The sequence below is a fragment of the Etheostoma cragini genome, chromosome 16, assembly GCF_013103735.1.
Source record: "Etheostoma cragini isolate CJK2018 chromosome 16, CSU_Ecrag_1.0, whole genome shotgun sequence".
Classification (NCBI taxonomy): domain Eukaryota; kingdom Metazoa; phylum Chordata; class Actinopteri; order Perciformes; family Percidae; genus Etheostoma; species Etheostoma cragini.
This window is the reverse complement of record NC_048422.1, coordinates 12,146,825-12,158,240: the sequence shown is the minus strand read 5'-3', so window position 1 is coordinate 12,158,240 and position 11,416 is coordinate 12,146,825. Positions and strand designations below refer to the sequence as shown.

Below are 11,416 nucleotides of genomic sequence, written 5' to 3'. Positions count from 1 at the left end.
TCCTCCCTCTGCTGGCGAATCTCTGGAACTTCTGCCAGAATAAACTCACCAAAACAATCTACTGATGTATATTTCAAACTACAGTTTTATCTAATACCTCTCTAATATTTCTCTTAAAAACCTACACTGCAGTCTAAATGCGTACAATGTATCCATGGATAAAAAATAACTAAATTGCATTTCTTGATATTTTATAAAGTAGCAAGTAATTGAGCTTGCAGCAAAACTGATTTAGTTCAGATTGGATGTTAACTGCTCATCGTCATCGTTCAACTGTCTACAGAGATTCCGAAGAACTACAAACTGGCCAAATCATGCCTTCTTCTTTAGATAACTCAATTCAATTCAATCCAATTTTATTTATAGTATCAATTCATAACAAGCGTTATCTCAAGACACTTTACAGATAGAGTATGTCTAGACCACACTCCAGAATTTACAAGGACCCAATAGTTCTAGTAGTTTCCTCCAGAGCAAGCAACAGTGCGACAGTGGCGAAGAAAAACTTCCTTTAGGCAACGTTGCCAGACTCTTGTTCCACGGGACTAACGCGGAAGTTGTAATGTGTAACCCTCTTGGATTTGTTCTTGGAAAAAACGAGCCAGTTTAAGGGGGGGGGGGGGGGGGGGGGGGGTGAACATTTGGAGAAGGACTTTTTTTTTTTTTTTTTGGACTGCTGACGCGTCCACCGGCTCTGCTGTGCTGGGTGACCGTGGCAGCTTCCACCATGTTATTTCACTTTCTAGTTTTAGGGGCCTTGGTTTTCCAGTCTGAATGTTACTTTTCGGAGGAAATGTATCCGGAGGAGTCGAAGATGCAGCTTCCTACGGTGGTTTTCGTTATCATAGCCCGAAACAGTGCTCACTCCCTGCCCTACTACCTCGGAGCTCTGGAGAGACTCAACTACCCCAAAGATCGCATCTCTGTGTGGTGGGTTTTCCTGCATGAACACTGTGGACTGCACGCACTGCCAGGCTGTTTGTAGAGGGCTCTCCCTTTTATCTTACTATAGCAGCCGTTCAAAAGGTCAATGGTATTTAAATGAGTTTGTGAAAGCTACCCCTCCCTTGTTCCCTCTGTGCCTTTCAGTCCAGGCTGCCTTTTCACTCACTGCGGGACTTTGTATTGCATGACATTTTGAGTTTGTTCAACTTCTGACTGACAGTGTTTTCATAGCAATCATTTTAAGAAAAAAAATGGCTAAAACTAATGATTAAAACCAAGAAACTGAACAGTCTTCTAAGCGTTTCAGTAGTGGCTCTGTTAAGTGTAGTTATGTGTCAAGTGACTGATCTCATTTCAACTCCATTCCTCAAGTTTGATTGGCTGAACCTGAATCTAAGAAGAAGGATGAACTGGTACTAGATTGTCTGATACGGCAAAATAGAGATGTGATACCCATATGACACCATCTATAGTGAATAAAGATGTAGTAACATTAAATATGTGTTATAATTTATTTGGATAATGGTATTGTAGGTGGTGTTTTCAAAGCAGTGTGTGTACTCAGGGTATTGAATCATATAAGAATCCAGTATTGCAATAGAATGGCCAAATGGCCCAAAATGGCTTACTATAGCCTACCTGGTAAGTATTAGTTTTGGTGACCATTTTCTCAGCTTTCTCAGAAATTGTTGAAACTGTATGAAGGAAAAAAGATCCAAAGCATTTTTGATAGAAATATCATATTCAATAACTGTCGGCTGCAACACCGGATCAAACGTGCTTAAAAAATGAACAAGAAAAAGACAAACGCTACTCAACAACAGAGATGATACTAGTAATTATTTGTACGGCTTAAAGATTTGTTGGTATTAATTTCCCCTTAGTGAAATCAGCATTTGAAAACATATCAGTTCTTCAGTCAGCAATGTGCATTTGTCACTTACAACCTGCCTTCTCTGTGCTCTTCAGGGCAGCCACTGATCACAATTCAGATAACACCACAGCCATACTGAAAGAGTGGCTTACTGTTATGCAGAAATTCTACCATTATGTTGAGTGGAGACCAATGGACCAGCCAACGTAAGTGAAAATATATGAAGGTACTGAACTTTATTTGCCGTAGACAGAGGTGGACGTTACCAATAGGCAAAGTTCTGTGATTGCCTTGGGTTCCATTAACACCTATTAAACTTATAGTTAGCTTGTTTCTTACTCTTCAACTAATAATCATGTCATTCTAGAAATCCGTATGCTAAAATGCATGGATGTATTAAGACCAAATTCCATCAGTAACCCCCCTACTAGCAAAGTAGCCTATCTTTGTTTGCCTTGGGCCCCCAAAGTGCTAAATCCGCTGACCGTAGATCTGAGCAAATCTCATCCAGGACACTTCAATCTGTCTTTCTGTCTGATGCACCGTGAGGAAGTTTAATAACTCACCTTTTATAGCATCTGAGTCTGTAGTGAACCTATTAGTCATAGTGGATCCACTGTGTTGCCTAAAGATTACACTTATTTGTACTTAGCATAATAAGGAATATAGCAGCATGCCTTTGCTTGTCCATACACCTTAGCTGTGTGGCCATCTGTCTGAGCTAAAGAGGCCATCAGTGGAAAGCATTCCATTATACAGTCTGACTGAAAATCTGTTCACAGTCACTGAACTCTATAAACTGGATCATTCTGGATGTATTTTAAGCCATGTGTAGACATATACTGCGTGGTAACACTTTTTAGAAACTATTTAACCAAATTAAATAAGTTTTAAATTATGAGATATGAGGAAAAAGTACAACTATATAGTACAATGTCCTTACTATTTCTCTCTGTTTTAGGTCCTATGCAGGAGAGTTGGGTCCTAAGCATTGGCCCAACACCAGATATGAGTATGTGATGAAGCTGAAGCAGGCAGCACTCAACTTCGCCAGGAAACGCTGGGCCGATTATATCCTGGTACATAATAAGATAATCTTTCTTGTGACAGAAGTGTGAGATTCATATCAGCTCCCTCATTCCTTTGATTTATCTGATGAGATGTGTTCCCTCTTTGCTATTTCATCCAAGAAAAGGTTTTGCCAACGTTTGTTTCAAAGACGTGACACTACAATCCTTCTCCTATTATTCCCTCGTTTCATTGTCTCCGCTCTGCGTCTCTGTTTCAGTACGCTGACACAGACAATATCCTCACCAACCCAGAAACCCTCAACCTGATGATAGCAGAGAACAAGTCAGCTATCGCTCCCATGCTCGACTCTCAGGGAGCATACTCCAACTACTGGTGTGGTATCACTCCACAGGTGAGTGTGAATAGTGATCGATCATACACTGGAAGGGAACACATCAGAAAGACTGTGTGAAGGAAAAGTCAGTCATACGTTTTGAGTTGAACACATGGACAGAATGCAAAATTACTAGAAAAATAACCTATTTCTATCCAGATTCCTCGAGCACATGGAGATATGATCCTACTATTATACTTAATACTGGTTTTAAAGTAAACATGCTTTTAAAAATCTTTCTATATGTCACACACTTCCTGTTTATCCTCATCCATCTCTCTCTCAGGGATATTATCGACGAACAGCAGAGTATTTTCCCACGCGTCACCGTCACAGACTTGGCTGCTTCGCTGTGCCAATGATCCACTCTACCATGCTGCTGGATTTAAGAAAGGAAGGCATGAAGAAACTGGCCTTCTTCCCTCCCCACAAGGACTACTCGTGGCCCTACGACGACATCATCGTGTTCGCCTTTTCCTGCCGAGCTGCGGGTTAGTTAGTGCTGGTTTGTGGTTGTGTATTTGTAATCTTATTCCCCTAAAGACCAGGAGGAAACGGAAAAAAACAACGTGTACAAACACACTTAATCTACTTTAAATAAATGTCTTTCAGAAGGAAAATCTGGTGTTACTGAAAAATACATTTGTCATTTATTCATTTATGGATTCATTCATTTTTGCTGCTACTCAGAGGTACAGATGTACCTGTGTAACAAGGAGCGCTACGGCTACCTGAACGTCCCAGCCAAACCTCACCAAACCTTGGAAGATGATCGCCTCAACTTCGTCCATGTCCAACTTGAGTCCATGAGTAAGAACAGATTTATACAAATTAACAAATACTGATGGAGAAATAATTTAAAATAAAACTGATACGCAGACAGCCTTCATTTACTAATCCTTGTCTGACTGTATCAACCAGGTCTGTGCATGTCTTGTTGTGTTGGTTCAGCTTTGTTTTATTAAACGATGTCCTTCTAACATGTGTTCCCTTTCCGTCCAACAGTCGATGGTCCTCCTATGCACCCCTCACGATACGTCCATATGTTCCCCAAACAGAGAGATCTCTTGGGCTTTGATGAGGTAAAAGACATCCCACTGTTTTTCTTCTGGTAGGGGAGTAGCTATGTTTTCAGAAATAATAATTTCTGATAAATTCAAAAACTGTTTACATTGCATATTCACGTTTGATTGTTTTTTTTGCCAACATAGTAGTCTCAACATCTGTAAAAGAAAACATTGTACCTACATTTGTCTTGCCTTTACATATGCTTTTAATTCAGATTTAAAACTCACACAATTCTCAAAGATGGGATCGAGTCGGAACGGGTTACATGCCTATTTTCACAAATAAGAGAAAAGTTTTATTTTGATCTAATGGTGGTTTGCAGTTTTACAGTGCTTTTTCAATGTAAAAATAAAGCCACACTAGAGCGCTGCTTACTGTGCTCCAAGGCTGCAGCACAACAAGCGCCTGGCCACTTTAAAAACCAAATCGTGTGCATGTTAAATTAGGAAGCGTTGATCAGATTTATAACCAGATCCTCTAAACGGTTCCAAACTATTCCAATAAAGAAACAATTCTATTGTAATATTCTAATTTTTGAAACAATTCCAAGTAGGACTCGGTTCTTGATGCCCAATCCTAGTTATGACATGCTCTGATATGCTGATCTTCATCTTCAGATATATCTGATTAATCTGCGACGGCGTCCTGACCGTAGAGACCGGATGTTGTACTCTCTGAATGAGCTGGAGATTGACGTCAAGGTGGTGGATGCTGTGGATGGAAAGTGAGTACACTCTCTGGGAAAAACTGAAGATAGCGAGATCACTCAACTTCCAAAGTGTGTCTTGAGTGTGTATGAGAAAGAGAGAAAAATCAATACCGTCGATACTGACAGAGATTGGAGAATGGTTGGTAAGAAGGAAAGAAAATCCCTTATGTACTGATACATCCGCTCGCGGTTTGGTTTAATTCATGGTAGTGGTTTCCCAATTAGTACCCTTACACTGTTTTTAATGTAAATTCTGAATGAGAGTAATTGGAAAATGTCCTCTTTATTATGGAACTGTGTTTGTCCTCTTCTTCTAATCTGAAGTTCCAACTCATTGACATGGCCTTATTTCCCGCCTGTTACATTTCACCATAACCTTTACGTTTTTTTTTGTTCATCTTATGGTCCATATGGTACATTAGGAAAATCTGAATTGAGGCATTTTTGACTGAAAAAAATTATATGTGTGTGTGTGTGTGTGTCTGTGTGTAGTGCACTGAACAGCAGTGACATTAAGCTCCTGGGTGTGGACCTGTTGCCAGGCTACTATGACCCGTTCTCTGGCCGCACCCTGACCAAAGGAGAGGTGGGCTGCTTCCTCAGCCACTACTTTATCTGGAAGGAGGTGAGCAGACACACACATTAGACAAAGTCTTTATTGATGTGCATGACAGTGGTTTGCAGAGAACAATACAGATTAAATCATTAAGTGATAATGATGGAATTCTGCTCTAGGGCTGGGGTTTGATTGGAATAATTGTTTCTCTGGACCAAGTATCAAATCTGTTTATTAATCCAAAACCTTCCTAGTCATTTTCTTTATTGCATTCATGGCAATAGATAAGATTTTAAGTATAAATAAATAATCTGACTTGCACAACACATTCAATCTACCACATTACTCTTTTTTCTTTTACCTTCAATTAAGATCAGCACTTAAGGTACACGGTGTCCCTTGGCAGAGGCTTTTGCCCATTCATCCAATCCAGAAGTTATTTACCGTGCAGCCTAAATACTGTGGTATGCTCTCCAGACTTCAATTCTTAGTGATAGCTGGCCGCTCTGCCCTTCCTATTGAGAGGCACCACATGAAAATAATTAACAGTCCTAATGCACTTTCTGTCCAATAACAGCACAAGGTACATATCTTCATATGTTGTGGGAGTGCTCTCTTGTTCGTCAGTTTTGGAACAGTATTGCATCGAAAATTGATTCATATTACTGTACCGCTTACTGTCAATGTTCAGCCTTTCAGCTCTCTAGAACTCAATAACGTGCTGTTTTTCCTGGACTTACAACTGCAAAGTAAAGGTTTGCAACCCATCGGACAAATAAATGGACGTACATGGACTCTTTCCTTTTTGGACGTAATTTATATTGAACTGTCTGTTGATAATTTCTGAACATAAAAAATAATAAATAAATAAAATAAAAAATGTGATCACAAAAAAATATAAATAAATAAAAAATATACATTTTGAAGACAAATTCAAAGAACTACTCTCACATTTTGCCATATAGATTTGATGCGCAGCTAAATAACTGCATGTTTTGTCATTTGTTATTTGATATAACAACAACAAGATTTTGAGATTGGATTTCAAAAGTTTCAAGTTTGGTCTCACCAATCACCAAGGTCTCACCAATGTCCCATCTTTTGTTTCTCCTTCAATAGTTATAATAACAACGTCCTGAATGTTTTTTCCCTCCGTATTGCATAACCATCTCTTGGTCATTCTGAAACTGATGTTTTCCCCTTTTTTCTCCTCAGATAGTGGACTTGCAGATGGACAAGGCGCTGCTGTTCGAAGACGACGTCCGTTTCCAGGCCAACTTCAAACGACGAGTCCTCAGACTGATGGAGGAGGTGGAGCTGGTGGAGCTTGACTGGGACATCATGTAAGCTGAACCAATCTATTCACACAGTTACTGTTCAGGCGGGGATGAGAAGTCAGGAATGCATTGCACATCACTTCTATGAGAGTCAGTTTTTCAAACACATGTTTTTAATTGAAATCATACTGAAATGATAAGACGAAATGTCAGACACACAACGAGAGCATTCTGAAGGAAGGTTGAAAAGTTACCGGCTTGTTTTTGTGTGTATTGTGGTTTCCATGACTTCCTGAACATGGTTACACACATGCAGAACAAATGTTGCAAAAAAAGATGATACTATTTCCAACACACTTGGAATCAAACAACAGCCACATTGCTGCAGATTTCAGGACTCAGATGTTTTGGACATTGGGTTGTTCTTTACTATGGTTTTTGTTCTCCTTCGTCCTCTTTTTTTTCTCATTGTGGCTCAACATTGCTGCAGATACTTTGGCAGGAAGCACGTGAATCCCGTAAAGGAGGAGGCAGTGGAAAACGTTCACAACTTGGTAAAGGCCGACTACTCGCACTGGACTCTGTCCTACGCCATCTCCCTGCAGGGTGCCCAAAAACTGCTCAACGCTGAGCCGCTGTCCAAGATGCTTCCTGTCGATGAATTCCTCCCCATCATGTATGACAAACATCCCAAGTACGTAAGACAACAGCACTTAATCCAATGGCAGAAATTGTACTTTTTTCAAGGACACCCTATACTTTTCTAGAACAACATTTTGATTGAAGTTATGTAGTTGTTTTGTATGAATCATTTTCACATTCAGTGATGGTAAAACTTGTTTTTAGCACTCTGCAACCTTCTTCTGCTGCCAGACCTATACATATAACACTGCAAAAAACATGCTTTCCTGTAGTCCTAAACTTGTAAACATGCTATATATTTAGCCTGAATTGTGGAGTTAACAGGTTAAAGAACTAAAGTGAAGTCTGCGGTTTAGGAGAGGAAAAAGAAGGTCAGGTTTGGCCATAATCTTTTATTTTTGTCAGTTTAATATGTAGTGCTTGTCGAACTGAATTAGAACCCCACATTTCAAAGTAGGCTTTAAATTGTTCTAAACATTTTTCTTTTTATGATGTGCAGTTTTTATGGCGGCATCTCTCTCCCGAAATGATTGTCTGGATTTTCTGGATTGGATGTGTTTGCCAGATAGACTTGAACACCGAGAGGGGATTCAGATGTGTTTGTGGCAGACTTGTGCTGAGCTTGTGTAAAATTAACATTTCTTGTAAAGTTTATGCTCTCCAGACTGAAATATCTTAGCATCTACTGAATGGAATGCTATGCAATTTTGATTGATGAACTTTGGTACCAACATTCATGTTCCCCTCCGAGTGAGGTTTGGTGACCACTTAATCTTTTCAATTCTTGTTAAGTTTGAATTAGTAAATGTTAGCATGCTAACACGCTAAACAAAGATGACAAGCATTGTAAACACTATACCTGCTAAACACCAGCATGTTAGCATTGTCATTTTAACATGTTAGAATTCCAACATTAGCATTTTTCTCAAAGCCCCACAGAGCTGCTAGCCTGATTGTAGAGTTTACTCTCTTTTATAATTTCATCAATTTTACCTTTGAAACTTTTTCTTTTTTTCTTTCCCAGCACTAACTCCTCCTTCATCCCAAAACCCCTTTAAAAGCTATAGTGCGTGGATGAGGAATACTAAGTAATGACAACAAAACATTTGTGTTCACATGTTGTTTGTTTCCATTACAAAACCATTGTGGCATGCATTAATCGCCTTCTTCAAAACACACACAAACACACACACACACACACACACACACACACACACACACACACACACACACACACACACACACACACATACATACATATACATATAAAATATAAAATTCACCGCAAGACCTTCACCTGCTTTTTTATTTGTTTATTGGCTGCATCTATATATAACTCTGAACCAATTTATAACTCTCATCTCCCTGACATTAGGCCTAACCAAACAAATCTCTGACTGTAAGAGATGAAATTCACCTTGGGCTGAAGGGCCTGCAAAACAGAAGGCTTGGCAGTGTCTCTGTGCTCCATCATGTGTGGAAAACTGGCTTACAGCCAACCCACTTACTCCATTCTCTCTCTCACCTCTGTGATTCTAATTCGATATGCTTGACTAGTCTAAGAATGCACAACGCCCACACACCACACACCACACACCGGTCCTGCTGTCACTCTTCATGCTAAAAGTAACCGTCTAGTCCTAAAAATCAGCCTCTGTGTCCATCTCTTGTCAAAACAGAAAATATCACTGATACTGATCCCCACTGAAATGTAGGGCAACACAATCTGTGATGACATTTTCTTTACATAACAGGAGTTAAATATGTGTTAAAGTCTCAAAATAATAAAATCTCCATTACTGTGCCCTCTTTGCAGTGAAGACTACAAGTCCCATTTCCTCAACAGAAACTTAGAAGCCTACAGTACACACCCCCTTTTGGTCCAGCCCTGTCACTACGCCGGTGATCCCCAGTGGGTGAGCGACACGGAGACGTCAACGCTGTGGGACGATGACGCTGTACACACTGATTGGAGGGGTTCCCACAAGACCCTGAAAGGGGCTGCGCCGGCACCCGACATGCTGTCAGCCTCCTACAGAGATGAACTTTAGTCCGGAGCAGATGTAGCTGTAGAGAACCTGCAGGTCAAAAGGCTACGAGGTCAGAGAAACAAATGTTGAGAAGCGAAAGTTTCCCAGACCTCATTTCATTCAACTCTGTGTCCACACTGACATGCACAGTGTCATTCAAACAGGACTTTTTTCAAAGCATGTCAGCAAGTGTATGACACAAGATAACTTTTTCCAGATGGAAAAAATATAGCGGACCGTGTTAATTTTTAGTTTTTAAAGACATGTAAAACAATGGGTGTCAATCGACCTTTCTACACTTTCATTTTACATTTATTCAGAATTTTTTGTTTATACGGTTTTAATGACTGATTTCAACAGCATCTCAGTGTGAATGTATGCTTGTGATGGTTTGCGTGTTTTGTATGATTGCATGTTTATAATGCTAATTACACCGCTTTTAAAAGTTGGCTTTACAAGATCTTTGATCTGTTAATCTGTTGAGCACTGACTGAGGCTCCAGTAGCTGCACTGTTCAAAACTCCTGACAAAAGTCTGCTGTTGTTATGTCTTTTTCTTCTTTTATTTAAATTTTTTTTTTACATCTGTCTGCGTCTATCCATTCTCCATTCGTGCATGTCTTCCATGGGGACTGTTAAGAGATACGTTTGTATTTAACTTAAAGGTACACAGACCCTAATTAATGTTTCCATTGGCTTCATTACCAGTTTTAAAGCTGATGTACCTCATGGTTTCTAGGGACAGTAAAATACTGATTCAATGGTGCCAGATTACATTCAGGAGATATTCTGTTAGTGAAACTAACACATTGAATGTTGAAATTAAACAATTTGAGCTTCTTCTTTTTAAATATTAAGTTATTGATAGGATAAACTGAACTAGCATTGACTCATTAGACTACCTTTTCCTCTATGGCTGTGTTTTAATACTTTTTACATATCACATTTGTTTGTATAATATTTATTTAGCACTCCTAATTCTACCACCATCAGAACATCTTTTCCACTTTGGCTTTTTAATTGTATGTTTTTGAAAGAGTTGAACAGTATTTCAATAGACTTCGAAATAATATATGTATTGTTCTTAAAGTTATAGTATGTACTTCTTGTTGCTCGCAGGAATTCTAAGTAATGGCAAAAAACACTGTTGGCACATGTACATGATATGCCATTGGTGGTCGCGCACCACTCCCACCCCTTCTCCACGCAGTTGCTAGAAACACAAAATATTTAGGTTGAGTAAATTAAATAGCAATAATTCCTACTCCCGATACAATACAAAACCCATTACTAACCTGTTTATGAACAGTAAGGCAACATCCATATCTGACCTCGGCCCTTTTTCATCGCTCTCCAAACAGGAAATGCCACACCAGTGATTATCCGTGTTTGTCTTCGTCGTCGGTTGCTTTCTTTTTTTGGATTTTAGTCCTTCTGCTGAACGTGTAGGTCTTTTCTCAGCAGTACAATCATTGAATGAAACATTACGTGGGTGCTTCCCCAGGTGTATGTGGTTTCCGGCTATTCAAATTGACAATATACAATTGTATATATTCAGCACTATAATACTGTTTTGGACACATTTCATATTATGGTAACTAATTTTGTCAAAATCCTTTAAAATACACAAGTCATTTTGGGAAATATTTGCATAAAGTCAATGCAGAATGTTGAGATGTTGGCAGTGTAGTCTTACTTTTTAGAATTCATCCAGTTTTTTGAGTGCTGCTACTTAATGGAAGGTAAGCAGCTACTTTCCTGTGCTGCATCTTGTGTTAAAAGATGACTCCAGACATGTAGCAGAAGTCTGTAAAAGCCATATTAAAACACAGCCTTTACAGTTTTTTCTGATTGCTTAAGCACATTTTTTGTAACTATTGGCTATTTTTGCAAAACTCTACACACAAATAA

General features: G+C 39.2%; 1 protein-coding gene and 1 long non-coding RNA gene across 2 annotated transcripts in view; one reads left to right on the top strand and one right to left on the bottom strand.

Moving 5' to 3' along the window:
* The first annotated feature begins 639 nt into the window (after nt 1–639).
* cercam (cerebral endothelial cell adhesion molecule) lies at nt 640–10,185 on the top strand. The gene is made up of 12 exons (XM_034895900.1): nt 640–930; nt 1,915–2,025; nt 2,781–2,898; nt 3,108–3,242; nt 3,511–3,715; nt 3,915–4,034; nt 4,230–4,306; nt 4,910–5,016; nt 5,494–5,626; nt 6,773–6,900; nt 7,325–7,528; nt 9,293–10,185. The coding sequence occupies exons 1-12, from the start codon at nt 728–730 to the stop codon at nt 9,525–9,527; spliced, it is 1,776 nt and encodes a 591-aa protein (XP_034751791.1). The 5' UTR covers nt 640–727; the 3' UTR covers nt 9,528–10,185.
* LOC117959054 overlaps nt 4,572–11,416 on the bottom strand; it is a 14,146-nt gene continuing 7,301 nt past the window's right edge. Inside the window, exon 2 of the long non-coding RNA XR_004659870.1 lies at nt 4,572–4,704. This is a non-coding gene — a long non-coding RNA (uncharacterized LOC117959054). The remainder of the gene's footprint in view (nt 4,705–11,416) is intronic.

Coding starts and splice junctions, on each gene's coding strand:
- cercam (XM_034895900.1), top strand. CDS start 728: ATGTTATTTCACTTTCTAGTTTTAGGGGCCTTGGTTTTCCAGTCTGAA. Junction 2,899..3,107: donor GCTGGGCCGATTATATCCTG/GTACATAATAAG, acceptor TCTCTGTTTCAG/TACGCTGACACAGACAATAT. Junction 4,035..4,229: donor TGTCCAACTTGAGTCCATGA/GTAAGAACAGAT, acceptor TCCGTCCAACAG/TCGATGGTCCTCCTATGCAC.